This window comes from Chroicocephalus ridibundus, chromosome Z (genome assembly GCF_963924245.1).
Source record: "Chroicocephalus ridibundus chromosome Z, bChrRid1.1, whole genome shotgun sequence".
Taxonomy (NCBI): Eukaryota; Metazoa; Chordata; class Aves; order Charadriiformes; family Laridae; genus Chroicocephalus; species Chroicocephalus ridibundus.
In genome coordinates, this window is record NC_086316.1 from 72,559,602 (window position 1) to 72,578,273 (window position 18,672).

At 38.4% G+C, this 18,672-nt stretch overlaps 1 protein-coding gene across 2 annotated transcripts in view; it reads right to left on the minus strand.

Moving 5' to 3' along the window:
• WDR70 (WD repeat domain 70) overlaps window positions 1-17,608 on the minus strand; it is a 138,554-nt gene extending 120,946 nt beyond the window's left edge. For both annotated transcript variants that reach the window (XM_063320967.1, XM_063320966.1), the window contains exons 1-5: window positions 17,536-17,608; window positions 17,387-17,449; window positions 17,059-17,142; window positions 14,717-14,831; window positions 9,693-9,897 (exon numbers count right to left, since the gene is read on the minus strand). In XM_063320967.1, coding sequence (XP_063177037.1) covers window positions 9,693-9,897; window positions 14,717-14,831; window positions 17,059-17,142; window positions 17,387-17,449; window positions 17,536-17,557 — 489 coding nt within the window. In that variant the 5' untranslated portion in view covers window positions 17,558-17,608. The remainder of the gene's footprint in view (window positions 1-9,692; window positions 9,898-14,716; window positions 14,832-17,058; window positions 17,143-17,386; window positions 17,450-17,535) is intronic.
• Between the last annotated feature and the right edge of the window lie 1,064 nt (window positions 17,609-18,672).

Here is an 18,672-nt window from a genome sequence, read left to right on the forward strand (position 1 = left end):
AGGACAGATTTTTCCTCCTATACAAGGAAAACTCAATCAAAAGATCTTCCATACTTTGTTTAATAAATGGAAATAAAAGAAAAAGACATTTGACACGGGATTTTTGACACAAAATTCAGCTCTATTTTCCAACTCCTTTTAAAGATGTAAGTTGCTGCATAAATCCTAAGAAACTTCTCCATCCTCCAACTCTCTTCCAAACTTGACAATTCCACTTTTTAACAGGAGGGAAAAAAGAAGAAGGCTATGTGTATAACATAAAAAAATAATTTTTTTTGTTTCCCTCTTTAAATTAAAAAAAAAGTATTAAGTCCTACGGTTTGCCTATACTACAGGATAGGAAGACAACAGCTGAATCACATAAGCTCGTAGAGGTAGACTTTAATATAAAAATTATCATAATTAATAGAAATTTGCAACTCTAATAAAGATTCTCAGCTCTCTCTGGCACCTCAATTAATCTACAAGTACATATCATACAGTAAGCAATAGGGAAATATCACCTATCTTGTGATATTTGTGAAATACTTGACAAAAAAACAAGCCAAACTTTCTAGCATTTCCATGCAAACAACTCACATGTTAGTGAGAACTCCAGCTTTTGCTTTCATTCCAGATATGATTTGAATTAATTTTGGTCATGCATAGAAAAATAAGTTACATTCCTAATTTCTACAGCTCTTCCATGATTTATTTCCAGTATTCATACTCATTATTATACGAAAGATGACCTATGGGGCTTCTGTACTGTAAAAAGTCCACTGTGACTGAGTCCAATCCTTCTTTAAGATCTTGTGTTTCACCACACGAGAATGTACACTTGCTCACTGCAATGAATGCCACACATCTAAATAATCCCAATCAAAATCTTTAGATAATGCTATTTACTCTGAAAATTGGTTCCAAGCTAGTTGCTAAAGAAACGAGCAAGACAAATAGAAGTTCCATGAAACTGGTATGCATTTAAGATGTTTTCACTGCCCCCTACTGCAATTTTGGGGAAGAAAAAAAATAAAAAAATAATATTGATGTTAGCTGGCCATATTTGGGTTAAGTTGTATCAAAGGAATAGGAAAATTAAGTCAAACATTAACAGTACCACATGTCGACAAATTCAAACTTGTGCATCAGCTAGGTAACTCGTGTATAAACTGTAACGCAGACACAACAACAGAGAATGAACAACCTGCGTTGTGCTCCCTTTGCAGTTAGCCTGAGCAGACGTCAGTGCTGTCCCAAGCTGCCCAGAACGCAGAGTGCTTATTTTGGGAGTGCGTTATTGCTCTCACACAGGCACATAGAAGACTGGTCAGTTCCATAAGCTCCTATTTGCACCCTGACAGCACACTTTGCTGCAAAATACCATACATTTTTATTTGCTAAACACTGTTAAACTCATTAAACCTGGAAATAAATACAGAAGTCACAAATCACCTTCCTTCTGTTAGTAGCGAACTATGTTTTATCTGTGCCTTCTGTCTCATCGACAGTGAAAAAACAAAAGGTACAATGCCGGCAGTTCCACTGATTATGCATACTCAGTCCCACTTACAAAACTGAAAGTCCATGTCTGCAGTCCCACTGAAGTCAAGGCAAGTATTTGCACAGAAAAAGATCTAATTCTTCAACGTTAACTAATGAACCTGAGTTGCATGACATACTTATTTTTTAGCTTATTTGCATTCATCTAGAAAACTGAACAGAAAGCTCCTTATCCCTACTGCATAAAGGTCCTGTCTGAACTGTTCTTTCTTTTTTATACTGGGAAGTAAAGGTTGTATAATTTATCACCTTTTCATTGTTCTTACACATGATGTTTATAATATGAAAATAACTTTTGCTTTACAAAGTAATGTTTTACTTGAAACCCAATGTACATCTAACTCATCTGACTTTTTAAACTACATTAGGGTCCTTGTATAAATAGATGTAAGATCTTAAAGGATTCTTTTCCAGTTTTCTTCTGTTTTACATCTCATTAAGTAGGTAATCTTTGAGACATTTCAAAAAGTTTTTCTAGAAAAACAGCAGATGTAAACCTGATAATTTTCAAAATTAAAATACAATGCTTCTAGTCGAATAAAGGAAAAAACAGTTTACAAAAAAGCAACAAGTGCACTCACTGGAATCCAAGAGCTTTAAACACATTTCAAAAGCCTCAGGACTGGACCGTGAAAGGGTATGCATTTAATAAAAATGCATATGAATGATTCTTTATGATTCGTCAGTTCCTTTGGAGAAAGTAATTCTTTTGGTTTATGAAGGGAAATCAGAAAAATTTTGTCACATATTCTCGTAGCATTTGTTTATATGAAGATTTATCAATCCTTAGTTACAATGATGCATCGAATAAAAATTTATAGTAGGCAAGTTAACTATTCAAGATCCTAATAATTTGAAAATAACTGTATTATGCATTAAAATAAAAAAAGAGATATGCTGGAGTAAAGGAAGTTCTGCGTGATTGTTCTGTGATCTGGATAGTGTTAGCACCAAGTATGTATAGTCCCCGTGTACCGCTAAGTGCCCACCTGTAAATAAGAGATGCCATTGCAGCAGTTGTAAAACATTACATGTGGTAGTCTCACATTCATAAAAATCCAAAGCCATCTTTTAAAAAAAATCTGATATTCCAGGAGTCAACAAAATTACTCTCCAAGGATACCACTGGAGCAGTCTGCAGTTCCAACAGTTTAACATAAATCATTTGTGAATTGAAAATCCTGTGAAGACTTGTTTTAGAAAGGAAACATAACTGCATGTCACTTACTCTTCCTTCAAATATAGCCCTTCTAAATTATTTAATCATCCCCACCACAAATATCTCAAAAACTGGTTATCATGCACTTTATTTTCCTCTTCATTCATGCAAGAGTTCTCTATACCTGTATCCCTCATTATTCCGTTTAGAGTATAAACAACTTTTTCAAAAAGATAACATTCATATGCCAGATACAAAAATACCTTCTATCTTCCGTTTATGTACTCCACAGTGATAGCAACAGCATTGAATAGAGTCAGTATTGCTGTGAGCTCCCTTTCCAAATTTGGAAATATTTTATATATTCTAACACTGATAGAAACGATATGCTATTTGTGCTTCTTTATACAAGTACATCGGAAATTTGTTGCAATTGCCAACAAAAGCATCATGTAAGATAGTAGTGAGCACTTTCTTTTGACTTTGTAAGCGTTTTAAGTTCTTAAAGAATAAATTCATTTCAGCCCCTTCACCTCCAAAGAACCCAACTTCTATTGGAAGGAAAGAAAGTAATATTTAGAATCAGATGTTCGTATACCATTGCATGAATGGAATTAGGATCCTAGCATTTCCAACTACATATTCTTGTTAAATAATGCTATATTTATAGTATGGTCTTGTGACTGAGATACACATGTAGAATATGTGCTTAGAAAGACTTATAAATTTTTTTCTTAATCTTTCTTAAGACTAGAATTCTACAGTTTCGAGGATACCCATGCCTCAAACATACCTGGCAGAAAAAAAACCCCAAACATTTTCACTCTGCCTCTAAGGACAGTAGCCTCTAAGACACTAGCTTCCACAAAATCTTCCTGCTGTAAAGAAACCAAAGGCGTTAGGAGAGCTGAACATAGGGATCCAACATAAGGATCCCATGTTTCAAGTGTGGGAGCTCTACAGGCACAGCATACCTGGCCCAGACATGAAGAACACTTTGCATCGCTCCTGGCAGTTCCTTTCCAAATACAGAAGTGTTACCAGCAGGTCCTAAAGAAGCTTTCTACAGGCTCCACCAGGTCAGGCTGACCTGACAAAGGGTCTCTAAAGGAGCTGGCAAAGAGTAGAAGCAGGGCATAAGATCTCTAAACTTTGTTACAAAGGACAGTAGTAACAACAATTATGTTCTATATCACGTTTTATTTAATACTACCAAAGTCACCTCTCTAATTTTTTAAGTACCTTGAAGTCAACAAGTACAAGCCTATTTTCTCAAAAAATATTTCTAGAAACAAACTCATAGGACTAAGTATCTATGTGTAGAGGAAACATTCTAAAACTGCTCATATTCAGTCATACTACTAATTAATTAAAATCAATATTGTGCCATCAAAAAGGCATGGCATGATATACAACAGATAATTCTTGGTGTTACTATGCTCTGTAGAAATGATAAATAGAGATGTTGTAAGTACATTTGTTTTCCCTGGGGACAAATGGTAACGACAAACACTGGGGCACTGGGTTGTAGAGGAGAGGAGCAAATACCCCATGCCTTTCTATGAAGGCAAACATTCCATAAGGGAATTGCCTTGTTAGCTTCCTCTTGTACATTGTCCATATGATGCTCTCAGTTTCTAATGTAAGTATTCCTTCCCTTTCAGCTTCTGACTGGTTCTCTCACATTCTTACACTGAGTTGTTATACAAAATGTAGGGGTTTGATATTGTTTTCTTTTAGTTTTTGTGAAGCTTGAAAATCCTGTCTAACTCACTTTTGAGATAATCTCTCATTCTTTGTTACACCAGTAATGACATCTACGATCCTAAACAAAAATTCCATGACTTGTTCCAAGTTTAATATAAAGAAAATACATTTTCCTCATTTTTACAGCGAAATACTGTCAAGACGTAAGAATCTATAATGCACATATATGACATAAGTATTTTCCTCCTGATTATGTACGAAGATCACATAAAAGGAAATTGAAAGCAATGGTAATTTCTACCTATTTTTCACCAACACATCAGTGACTAGAAGTGGTTAAAAAAATAATGCCTCTCATCCTCAAGCCCACACTTTTCTGTCTCTATGGTGCACACAGAAATTGCTTTGTTCAGCTTACTTCACTTTTTCTTCTTTAGACAAGATGAAACATGACTAGGTAAATAAGATTCAGCAGTTACCAGGACATACGATCCTCAGCGTAAATGTTATAACTCCTTAGGATGACTAAAAATTCCCATAACATTTACTTATTTTTACAACACCAGGATTTTTAGCCTGGTACCATGGCCAAATTCTAATTGGAGCAATTACAGTCTACTTACTTAAATTCTCCATCTAAATCAGCAGGAAATGGCTTTCTCCCATTCCGAACAAATGAGTGTTACTAGCATATCCTGTTAAACCTCTGCAAAAATTTAAAAGTGTCTCAAAATAATTCTATAACTTGGAATACAGCTATGCTATCATTCTGGAAATATGCCCAAATCAGAGTACAGCCTTGGAGAGGCCCAAGGCTGTACTTGTTTCAGGGACATAATTACAACATGATTAGTTTCCCTTTGGTACTGAAGGGAGAAATAGTTCTCCATTCCAAAGGAGAATCAACTGTAAATAACCTAAAATCTTGCAAATCCATCCAGCAAATTCTTTCAACAACCATCTCTATACCTGTTGCTTCAAGTGAGGAAAAGTGTCACAAGATGCTAGCACTCCACTGAGCTCTGTTAAAGATCTCATCACATTTTCTAATGGCACGTAGAAGAGGTTAGTAAATACACACTTTCTTACTACTGTCTTTTCATAGGTGTCATCCATTACCTTGAAAAATGCTTATGTCCTAGATTTAAAGCGGTCCACTCACTAACCCTGACATGACTGCTTTGGCTAGTCTCTTGTCCCCCTCCAATCAGATTTTATTTTGATTGCGCTGATCACAATTCAAGTAGACAACTCTTCTCATTTTCTTCACTCCCCAAATTAATGCAACTCTTTCATATAAAACGGAAAACTATAACAAGAAGAAAATACCAGAGGGAATTGATACCTAGTGTAGCTATCGTCCTTAAAAAATACTTCATATAGCAGTATTCCTTACACTACTACAAAACAAGCAGTGTAAAGTATTTGTGTAAGTACTTATAAGCATATTGTGCCTTGTTAAGAACCATCACTTCTGTACTGAATGGAGGTGAATTATACTAAATGAATACATTATTAAATCTAAAAATTTATTTGTTAATTGTAACTACCATCAGTATTAACACAGAATTTAATCAAACACATATTCTTTGCAACGGCTACCACAGACTTGAGTATATAAAATGAACTTACATAAATTCAGAGAAGAAAAGTAACTCAAATCAGAATTCGTGTATGTAATACAGTATCTATGGCTCTCCTCAAAAAACTTATGTTCAGTCTGTATCACATGTAAATTACAGGAATGTGCAATACTCAAAAACATTCAAAACATTCAGCAATTAACTGCTGTTATTCATTTTCCTATAAAAACACCAGTAAAGTATGAAAAATTCCCAGTAAAGATAATAACCACCAGCTACTCTTTCCATCCAATGATTATTCAGTAAAACACCCAGTGTGAGCTGGGCAGTCCTAGGCCAACCCTAGACTTAAAAGATGCTAACCTCCTAGCATGCAATTCTGATAAATGCCTCTATTGACAGTCTCTCATAAGAAAGAAAAAACAACTGAACAAGGAAAGGCAGGAAAATAATGTTCCTATAACACAAACCACATCTAAAAGTCAGGCTTGAGAGACAGTGGAAAGCTACTAGGACAAAGCCAGTATTTTGATGCACACAAAGTTTTGATGTTACACAAAGTTCACAGGACTTCAGATTACAGAACTGCAACTCCTATAAGTATTAAAGAAAAATTCGTGTCTTTCAGGGTCAAAAATAAAGATATTTGTGTTTTAAAGAAGTTACTTCAGCAACAAAATATGATAACAAAAGAGAGACAGTCTCACCGTACATCTGGAAACAAAACAAAAGAATTATTCAATGGAGCCTTCAATTTCTCCTTTCCCAGTTCTGCCCCCATGCATACCAACCACAGCCTCATGTACAAGCAAGAAAACGGAATCACCGAGTTCTCATAACAGCAACACCTGCCTTCCTTGGGGTTCACAGGATCATACTGTGATCACCAATCGATCAACAGGAAATCAGGAAAGCACAGCTGCTTCCTGATTCCCTTCACAGGAAAGAAACTAACTGAGTTCACGAGCAGCAGTAAGGGGAGGCTCTAGACCCCAAAGGCCTCTGGCATCCACGCTGACACAAAATCTTCCCAGTTATAAATTAACTGTTTAGACTGAAAACCCACAAGTCTCATATTTCTGCTGCTCTGCTTATTCTCAACCAAATCTATTCTAGACTGTTTTGTAACTATTGTCTTAAGTTCAGACAAACTTAAATCACAGCAGTCTGCAAGTTACCTTTCTGTCTGAAACTTTTCATTGGGTTTTTTAAACTCCAGTTTCCAGTAACTCCACTTTATTGAGACAGTTGTAGCATTATTCAAATACATATAAATACAAAATTAATACCACACTCTTGCTAGAAATTAAAACAGTCAGCCAGCAAACAAAGCAACTTCTGAGAAAGACAGGCTGAAGTAAAATCAGCTATTTCCACACGTTTTCCCTTTGGCATTCGAGAGAAGTTTACAGAACTAAAGCAAAAAATTCACTGAACAAGATGCCCACTGCCCTTTTGAGAGAGATAACAACTATACTCAGTGCTCAAAATCCATAAATATAACAGGCATACAAGCAATTAAACAAAAAATTTTAAAAAATCCATATCTCATTGGCATATAACAGACATCAAGTTAAAGTAACAATCCAGTTGTTTTTTCCAAAATTATTTATATGCATAACAGACTGCATTTTACAGATTTCGATGCACAAAGTCCTACTAAGGTGCTGCCATCTTTGATGGATGACAACAGAAAACAGTAAACAGCGTACTATAGCACACAGGGATTAAAAAAAAAATAGATATTTTCTATTACTTTGCTGATAACCCCCTCTTCTCTTCATAAGATACCTCTACTACTAAAATCCTTACCCTGTTCTATGGAACACACATATCCCTTCCAAAAATATACAGTTTTACCACTTAAGAGATGTTATGCATCTTCCTGCAATTTCTCAATTATTAAATACTGCTGTTCTGCCACACTGCTATGCTATGTAAATGTGCTCAGCATTCAGTTACTTTCTCCTACAAATATGAATAAATGAAGGAGTCTGCTACAACTTGGCACTAATCTATAGTTTGAACATTATTACATTGAGGAATCCATATAGCACTCACTAGTTGAGACAAAAGAGGTGATTATACCAGAAACTGGAACAGTGCTATGTATAGGTTTCTTGATTCATGTGGATCTAATAAAATTACTAAACTAAAATTACTCAACAAAACAAATGTCAAACGATGCCAGCCTTTCACTAATCACGCAATAAAACAGACATTGAATATTTAGTGTATTTCCATTATAGCTTACTTGACCATTGTGTTGAAATTTTCTTTGATGCAACTGAATAATTTTGCTAATTCGCTATAAGTAGGCAAGACTACTGCCAGGACTCTCAATCGAAAGGTATATAGATATTTTACAGAAAGTGACATCTCTAACAGACTGTGGAACCAGGGGAAAAGTTTTCCTAAATTTTAATCCAGTCTTACAAAAAAATTCTGGCCAAACCACAAGCTACTTGAATCAGTGTTCATTTGCAAAAGAAAACTCAAGTAATTTCTGGCATGAGTTACAAGAAAAATTTAGGTATATAAGATGAACAACCATTATTTAGCTAATCTGATAAGTGTGCTTTTTAAGCAAAATTCTCTATGATTTTCTCACACATGCAAAATTCCCTGAATTATTAGGAAGAACAATCTGGAGATACTCAGTTTAGAAATCAACTAAACAAAAAAACCCAAAAATTGTGATCACACAAGATTAGGCTAACTCTAAAAATCAGTTATGTCATTGCTTAAGAAGCTCCTATCGCTTATTTTGAGTAGTTTAAATTTATGTTTTAAAGTGCACAAGATGCAAGAGGAGAGATTTTATAGGAAAAGAGCGAACAAACTGAATATCTAGTCAAAACTGAAAAGGAATTGACAAGAAACCCTTGAGACACTGGGGTATTTGTTTTTTAGGATTAGGTTTATATTTGTGTAAAAGGACATACAGGTTTTTATCTGCTACCAAATGGTTCAAAACGGCATAAGTAAGGCTTTTTTTACAGGACTTCTATCATTGTTGCTAAAAAACATCATACAAAATCCACTGCCATAAAATATTAAATCCAGTAAGTTTTGAAGAATGAACATCAAACCATTACACTTTTAACTAAATAGAGATTTGGCAATTGAATATCTGTGATACCCAAGTTAGGCTGTCAGGAGTTTTCTTGCTTTTAATACAGACAGAAAAGACAACCTATATTCACTCTAACAAACCAGTCTGGCACTTATTTAGGTTTAGAAAAAAACAAAACAAACCAAAAAGAAACCCTCAGTTACCACAGTTCATTTTCTCAGAACAGTTTTGGCACAATTGCTCTCCCTAGATTCAAGCCTACCTCTACCTCTTCTTGTAAAAAATTCTACATGTGCATTCAGAAACATATCATATAAAATATTTATATAAAATATTTATTTACGTAGTTCTTTAATAACGTAAAAACAAAGAGTAAACAATGTATACTAATTGATGGTGAATTTCCTTTGAGATTCACATCCATATTTTTTTTTTAAATCCTGGTACTTTTAAATTAAAACAATTATTTGCATTTGTTGAATGCTCATGAGAAAAAAACCACAAAAAACCCTGCATTTCAAACAACAGTCATACTTCACCTGCAAACTCAATCATAAAGGAAGAGCATACTTCCAAATTAGAGTCTACTCAAAGCGTTAAAACATTAGAGGAACAGAATACTTACGTTATCTTCCTCCTCAGTGTCATCATTGTCATTATCGTCATCGCTATCCTTGAACCCAGGCGGAAGTGGTGGCCCAATGAATTCATCATCTTCATCATCATCACCAGCATCCTCAGCTGGACCTTGAGCAGAACTCTGAGATTGCATGGAAGGACCAGTTAATTCTTCATCTGAGCTATCTTCGCTTTCACTACAGACTGTCTCTCTGCATGGAAAAATTTAAAATATTATTATTTCAAGAACATCAGCACTTCCATATGAATTTCAGATAAAAGATGTAGAGCACTGTTGTAAAATTGTAAACAGTGAAATTAGCAGCAAAACATAAACTAGTTTTCATTAACAGAGTGCAGGCCCACCATCATCTCAAGAGTATAAACAAAGCTTTAAAAAAAAGGAATACCATAGTGTCAGACAGTTCAAAAAACTGGACAAAATAAAACAAAGAAAAAGTTAGATGCATTGTAAAATCAACAGTACCACATCACTAGCATGGATTTCAATACTGCTTAGATGCCAACAGAATATATTGTTACAGAGTGCTTTCAAGATTCTGCTTCAAATTGCAGCTTGTGCAGATGCTCTGCACCTCTGTTGGCTGGGCGGAACTCAAAACAGTAATCGCCCAGGCTCACAACCAGAGTGCGAACACAAAGCATGGCACTTGCCTTATAATGCTGGTAAAGAACAACAGGGAATCAGGCACTTTCCACCAAATATTTGATACTGTCACAAATCTAGATTATAAAAGTTGCATTAAATTATCGTTTTGTTGTTTTCCAAACCAGTTGTGTGAACATATTATTTTTGGCATCGGAAAATTTCTGAAAAGTAGAGCTATTTAGTCCACATTCATTCAGTTTATTCAAAATAAACGTGCTCCCTCTGCTGGTAATTATCACGCAGGAGGTATTCTAACTGGCAGAAGGTGCAAAAGCGGTAAGAAAACTTTTCCTTTTAACTAGATACAGAGTATCATTGCAGTGATATCTGGCAGTAGAAAATAGATGTTCCTTTCAGATTCAGTGAGATAAGCTCAAATTGCAAGACTTCATTTGGGAGCTTACATTTTAAGAGTGTATATGTGAGTTTTTAAGTGAGCAGACTGCAAGAGATAGTTTAACAAAGGAAAAAAAGAAGACCACAGAGGTACTGGGGGTTTAAGCCAGGTTATCACTTAGAAACTATAATAAAAACACAAGAGCTTAAGAACATAATAAAGGATTAAGAAAATGTGTTCTAAACTATGTAATTGTGACAGAGAATGCAACCCCACTCAGCTCCCCAAACCAGCTGTACACCAAGTGCATAGTAGGTTACACAGCAAATATTTGTGTTGGATAAGCAATTGAAATTCTATTTTAGGGAGAAATCAAAACAAACTAAAACCAACATGAATTAGGTCCTCAGAGATGTTAATGATGAGAAGGGTTTGCATGCCTGAATGCTTGTCTAATTTTTCCAACTATACTTACTAGCCTAATAAAAGATATTACCTCCACTTACAAACTTTGTTTTGCATAGTGATGAGAGACATTTAAAGACCTAGATCAGGATATGATTATCTAATAAATCTAACTCAAAGAAAAGGAGCTTCTGTTGCTCTACAATATCCTTTTACCAAATCAATATCCTTTTACCAAAAGGAAGCTTTTCCAGCATGTGAGGAGCAGGTTGGGACCTTCAAAGTTCTTCAAGTTAGGTATCCCCAATACTAACAACTTTACAATACTATGTGCAAAAGAGTTGAGTTTTAAGATTCAATATGCATTCCCAGATCAGCAAACCATGGATCTTTACCCCAAATGCCAAACTATTTAACTAGTTTTGGAATGGAACTAAATATACATTGTATCTGCCAGTGAGAACAATGTATACAACATAATTATTCAAGGAGGCTTTTCCCATGCTGGAGTCCCAGATTTTCAGATCTTTCCGTAGACACCCAAGAACAATACCTAGCTTCCTTCCTCATTACCTATCCTTACAATTCCCTGATTTGCTAGGAAGGATAAATCGATGAAATCAAACATTTCAGTATTTTGAGAGGCAGTGTAATCACTCTGCATGCGAAATAGCCAGACCTGCAGTGCTATTTTTCACCACGCTCCAAGCTTGGCAGGGACAGCCAAGTATTCCACCTACAGCTACTGGTCTCCTCTGTCCTGACTGGAAGAAAGTCAAACATAAAAACACCCCAATGCAGCCAGACCAAAAGCCCATCCACCCTCCTGACAGTGACCAGGAGTGGTGCTGACAGAAAGGACAAAACAAGTGGTGTTTCCTTCAACTTTCAGCCTTGCCAGAGGCTGTAAAGAAAGAAGCAGCAGTTTGCCAGCCCATTTCCCAGGAATCAGAACAGTGTGAGGAACTGGGGTTTTTTTTGCTTTCCCTTACTATCTCCTCAGTAAGTGAAACAAGCTGTAAGAGGAAAAGAAGAAAGCTACATTAGAGCATGGATGGCTCACAGACGGGGAATAACAAAAAACAGAATCTGAGTTGTGTGAATATGCAGGCATATCGCCCCCACACGTGTTCACTCTCCACACATAATCCACTCTACTTTTTTTTCAAGTTTTTTTTTCTTTTTATATACTAGCAGATGCTTTCATTTCACATTAAGTAATTATTATACTTCTGCATAAATAGATAAGTACCATAACTATTGTAAACATTTCTCTACAGCAAAGTAGCTCAAAAGCAAAAAGAATCAGTAGTTGTTCTTCACATTTTTTTTGGAGTGACCAACCACTCTTCAATAATTAAAAAAAATCAGTTTGAGGGCTACTATGATAACTGAAAGTACTTAGAATTTTTAAAAAAGTAATATTCAGGAAAGTGTTGCCATTTTCAGAGAAGAGAACAAGCTATATATGTTAGATCAGTTTATAGTAGCTAAAATCTACATTATAAAAAGAACTACTGAGTGTCCTATATTTCAGACTTAAATTGTCAGCAGTAGGATTGTTCCTCTGAATTAAGGCTGAGTCACAATGGCACGTCTCCTTTACTAGCATCCTGGTTTTAGCACTACGTACTAAGCTACCTATCAGATTTTACAAGGAAATATAAAACTTCCAGGAGAGCTTTTCATGTCATGCCCTCCCTTCTCAATGCTTGTTAAGAAAACAAAAAAGGAAAAAAAAAAAAAAAGAAAAAAAAAAGAAATATTAGTATCAGCAGAACTCTGGTAAAGTAAAGTACAGAAGTTCCTCCTCATGTTGAGATGGAACTTCCTATGTTCAAGTTTGTGCCCGTTACCTCTTGTCCTGTCACTGCACACTACTGAAAAAAGACTGGTCCCATCCTCCTGACACCCACCCTTTAAGTATTTATAATCATCGATAAGATCCTCCTTCAGTCATCTTTTTTCCAGACTGAAAACGTCCCTCAGCCTTTCTTCATAAGTGTTCCAATCCCCTAATCATCTTCATGGCCCTTTGCTGTCCCCTTTCCAGCAGTTCCCTGTCGCTCTTGAACCGGGGAGCCCAGAACTGGACACAGTACTCCAGGTGCGGCCTCACCAGGGCAGAGTAGAGGGGGAGGATGACCTGCCTCGACCTGCTGGCCACATTCTTCTTGATACACCCCAGGATGCCATTGCCTTCTTGGCCACAAGGGCACATTGCTGGCTCATGGTCATCCTGTTGTCCACCAGGACTGACAAGTCTCTTTCCACCGAGCTGCTCTCCAGCAGGTCAGCCCCCAACCTGTACTGGTGCGTGGGGTTATTCCCCCACAGGTGCAGCACCCCACACTTGCCCTTATTGAATTTCATAAGGTTCTTCTCCACCCAATTCTCCAGCCTGTCCAGGTCTCTCTGTATGGTGGCACAGCCTTCTAGTGTGTCAGTCACCCTGCCCAGCTTTGTGTCATCAGCAAACTTGCTGGAGGTGCACTCTATCCCTTCATCCAGGTCATTGATAGGTCACAGGTATTGAACAGGACTGGACCCAGTCTTTATACTGAAGTCACCCATACACAGCACAGAACCACGTTACATTTAAATTCTTATGATCCCTCATTATTTCACCACATAGGTATCTAAGACCATCAGAAGCAAATGGGAGCACAGAATATTTTACCCTCATGCACCAGACATAACACAGAATCTATAGGGTAGTATATTGTGCCATCAGTTATTTCAGTGAGAGTGCACAGCTCATTTGAGTTTTCCATAGAGCAACAGGCAAAAAGTAAGTTTTATAACAGAAGATTTTCACAGTCTGAAACACTAAAGTTTGTCGATAATAACCTACCACATATATACTCTATCAGCCCCTAAAATACATACACGTAGGTCTACTAGAGTCTATTAGACTCTAATCTAGTCTACTAGAGTCTGGACTATTAGATACAGAAGCTTAAAAATTTACAGTGCACTGATCTCCACAACCCCTGCCATGCAATGGCGTTGTATGGTGCCCGTTACTTTTGATTTCCCAGCATTTCAGAATTCAGACTGTCAAAGCAGTAGCATTTATTGTTTGTCAATATCAAACAAACATTGGCAAGTTTGTGAATAAATTTCAGACTGAAGTTAAAAAAAAATACTTTCTCAACCCCATCACTACTCCGTACAATGTGCGTACAGAGGCTCTTCACCTACTTTGCTTTCTTTTTCAGGAGGCATGAACAAGTATATTCTATCTACAGGTGGGAACAATAGCTGCTTATTAAGTCAGCACATGTAGTCATTATATTTGCCCTAGTATTTTAAAAAATACCCACAGATAACGTTGTCATCGTTATTTTTTTTAAAAAGTATGCCAAATGGGATTAGGGAGGAGACTGCAACATTAACTATTAAATAAACATAATGTCAATATTTACAAATATTGACACATCTTCAAGAAAGCATGGATTAAAAAATTAAAAATTAGTATTTCCACTGAAATACTTCAGATAATGTAGACATCTTCGCACAAGCTGAATGACATTCATGCTCTCAAAAAAACCCCAAAAAACCAAAATTCTTCAGATAAGTAAGCCATTACATGGAATCTCTCACCACATCTAAGTACCTTTGGGTTGACGTGGACCCAGCTCCTGTTGCACTGGATGCTGAAGCTGAAGGATCAGTGGCTTGACTTCTAAACTCTTTTTCAGCCTGCTCTTCCTTCTCTCTTTCACGAGCCTCTGAATACAGAGAGCACATAAATCACAAATAATTAAGACTTTTAGAAAATAGTAAAATCAGAGGCTTGCTGATGACAGTAAAACAATTTTCTTCATTTTCAGACCTATGTATTTAAAAAGTTAACAGCAAAATAAGATTACTTCTCCATATACACTTCTGTTACAATGATCACTCAGAGAAACAAAATGTCACAAGGAAAACACAATCACCTTCCAGTTGTTAATTTGTACACACTATCAAACATAAGCTGATCATATAAGGAAGCTGATATTTCAATACCGAAACAGTATGAATGTTTCAGAGAGTTCTTGAAGTTTTCATAGCGCAGGGAACTCAATTAGTACATGAGTATACACAGTTGTATAAATAAGTGAATTCTAAATATGAGTTATAGAAAATAAATACAAAGAGTTGTTTGTATTAAGAGTTTGTTGCCACTTCACTTACTGAAAAAGCATCCCTGTGGAACAGCGCAACAAAAATCAAAGTAAACGGAATCTTCCATTTCAAAATAAGAATGGTAAGATTATGATAGGGTGACAGATACATTTACTCTGTCTCTGAAAGTGCTCAAATAATTCCATTTAGGCAGAAAAAAGTCACTTTCTTTCTATACACAAAACATCACTTTCTTTTTTTGCTCACTGTTAACTAAACTAAAAAGAAAAACATGTTTTGCAGCAAAGCTAGGAAACCCTTTGCTCTGAAGAGAGACACGAACACCTGCAAAATACAGAAACAGGAAACATATTTTGATCTAAGTTCTTTTTATCCACAGTTCAGGTAGTGGAGAAGACATTTCCAAAAGTTATCATAGGTATCCCAAAAAGCTAAAAGTCAACAGTGTATCTTAAGAAATCTGAAAATAAAATGCTCACATTATCCTACCCCAAAAAAAAGCTGTAAAACCTTTTTGATCACTATATTCTGAAAAACAAAATTCATTTCTAAGTTAAACAGATGAATTACATACAAAGCTTTGTAATTTTTCATTAAATGATCAACCTTATAAACAAGAAAATACCTTGTGCTTCCTTTATGGATATGGGCCTAGAAACCTTGCAGGGGGCAGGTGCGAGGGAGGGGACACATTCAAGGTGCAATTCAAGATGTCTTGCCTTAAAAATATTATATTTTTGTAATCACTTAGGGGATTTCCCTTCTATACTAAAACATGGTGTAAGGAAATGATCTCTCACAAGGAATGATAGCTCAATCAGAACCAGTATTAAATATGAAAAGGTTTCCAATATGGAAACACATTGTTGCGTTTAGATTCAGTCAACACAAAAAAATGGTGCAAATCAAGTTTTGGAATCCCTTGTATATTTGAATTTCACAGTGTCTTAAAGTCCACAAAATCAACGAGCCTCCACAGAGGTCTGCTCTTATGGTTCAGCACAGCATCAAAGCAATAGAAACAAACAACATTGTAATTATCTCATTCTTTCATCCAGATTTGCTTTCTTTGTGATGAGGTGCTTCAAGTCTACTAAATTCATAAACTGCAATACTTTAGAGGGCGGGTTAAGTGTAATCTAGTAGGACAGAAGCTGCTCATCCATGATGGTATCACATGAGAAAAACAAAAAAAAAACCAAAACCCACACATTCTGCACAAACTGTCCAAACAGAGGGAGAAAGCATGGGCATTTGGCTTGGCAAAGCGGTTTCTAAAGCACATGAGTGTCTCCAAGGACCTTTCTCGGAATGGTGTTTGCTTGGCTACAGGCAGCATGAGAGACAATTTTCTCCATCTCCCACCCTCATACCACCACCTTGAAAATTTACCCAGCCCCAGCACAGCAGGAAAGAGAGACAAATTTGTGGGCTGCTACATAACCTGCTGTTCGGTATAAGACACACATTTCATCCTTGTTATTCTGTTCTCTTTAGATTACGGCTGTCTGTACCAACTTCTCTTCCAAAATAAATACACAGTTAAGTAAAAGAACAAAGGAAGTAGTCATATGTTGGAATTCACCTTCTTCCTGTGTCTGTAAGCTACACCTTGCAACAAGAACTTTGCACGTGCACACTACTCTTACATACTCAGACAACGTACGCAAATTAATAACTTTACTATTTACCAAGCGCAAAGCTGTCTTCCTTGAAAAAAAGTGCAATTGTTTGTTGTTCCCTAGACAGGCAGTCTGAGACACTTTGAACATAACCCCAAGACAGAAAAGCAAAACACGGTTTAAGATGCATTAACCCATATCTTACCCAAGACCTTCCTGCTCCTCTCCACTGCAGTTCTTCTCGTCTGCTCAAACATGGCTTCGAGGTCGAAAGTCCGGGCTTTTTTCCCTGAAAATGAAGAAAAAGGAGACTGGAACACAGACCCACCTTGGCCACAGGCACTCCGGCGCTCCAGGCCGGGGCGGGGAGGATTGACGGACGGGTCACGGACACACGGACAGCCACGATCGCTTCGTTCCCACCTCCAAACCCCCAACAGCCTGCCTTCCCGAGCCCTCCCCCACCGAGGGCCGCCAGCCCCCGTGCCCCTCAGCCGGCCTCCCGCTGCCCCCCGGCCCGCAGCGCAACGCACCGAAGCCGGAGAAGCCCATGGTGGCCGCCAGCTCCGGGTCGGGTCCCCCCAGCATCTCGGCGTCTGCAAGGAGAAAAAAAACCACGGGGATCAGCCGGGGACGCGGGACGGGCTCGGTCGAGCGCGGCCCGCACCGCACCGCCGCTCACCGCCCTCCGCTGCCGGCTCCATGCTGCGGCTGCCCCGGAACCACAACAGGCGCCGGCAGGAAGTGGCCGGGGCGCCCGTCCGCCAGCGCCGCCCCGCGGCCGGGACCGGCACCGGGACCGAGCCCTTCGCGTGTCCACCGCCGGCTTCGGGCGGCAGCCGCCCGCCTTGTGCCCGCCTCCCCTCGCTGCTCGCTAAGCCCCGAGTAGATAGATCTGCATGGAGTCACAGAACATCGCGAGTTGGAAGGGCCTCATCAGGATCATCAGGTCCAACTCCCTGCTCCTCGCAGGACCACCTGAAACTAAACCACACCACGAAGAGCATCATGCAGACACTCCTTCAACTCTGACAGGCTTGGGGCCCTGACCACTTCCCTAGGTAGCCTGTTCCAGGCACCAACCACCCTTCCAGTGAAGAACCTCCTAATGTCCAACCTGAACTTCCCCTGGCACAGCTCCATTCCGTGCCCTCGTGTCCTGTCACAGGTCCCCAGAGAGAGGAGGTCAGCACCTCCCGCTCCGCTGCTTGCCATGAAGAAGGTGCAGGCTGCCGTGAGGGCACCCCTCAGCCGCCTCTGCTCCAAGCTGAACAAGCCCAGTGGCCTCGAGGCCTTTCACCATCTTGCTCACCCTCCTCTGCACACACTTGAGTAGTTTGATAGCTTGATGTCCCTCTTACATTGGGGCACCCAAAACCGCACACACAACTCAATGTGGGGCCGCACCTGTGCGGGACAGTCACCCGGCCAGCTGTGTTCTACTGGGTGCCCCCCAAGACACAGTTGGTTCTTCGGGCGACCAGGGCATGCTGTTGACTCATACTCAACTTGCCATCAACCCATAAAACCCACATCTCTCCCTGTTGGCTGCTCTCCAACCCCTCATCCCTCAATCTGTACGTATAATCAGGATTTCCCTGTCCCAAGTGGGGAATCCTGCACTTGCTTGTTAAATTTCATATGGCTGGTGTTCACCCAGCTCTCTAGTCTATGCAGATCTCTCTGTAAGGCCTCTCTATCCTCAAGGAATCCACAGCTCTTCCTAGTTTACTACCAACAGACTCACTTCCCTGCATCCAGATCATTTATAAAAACATTACAGAGCACCGGCCCTAAAATCAAACCCTGGGGAACCCCA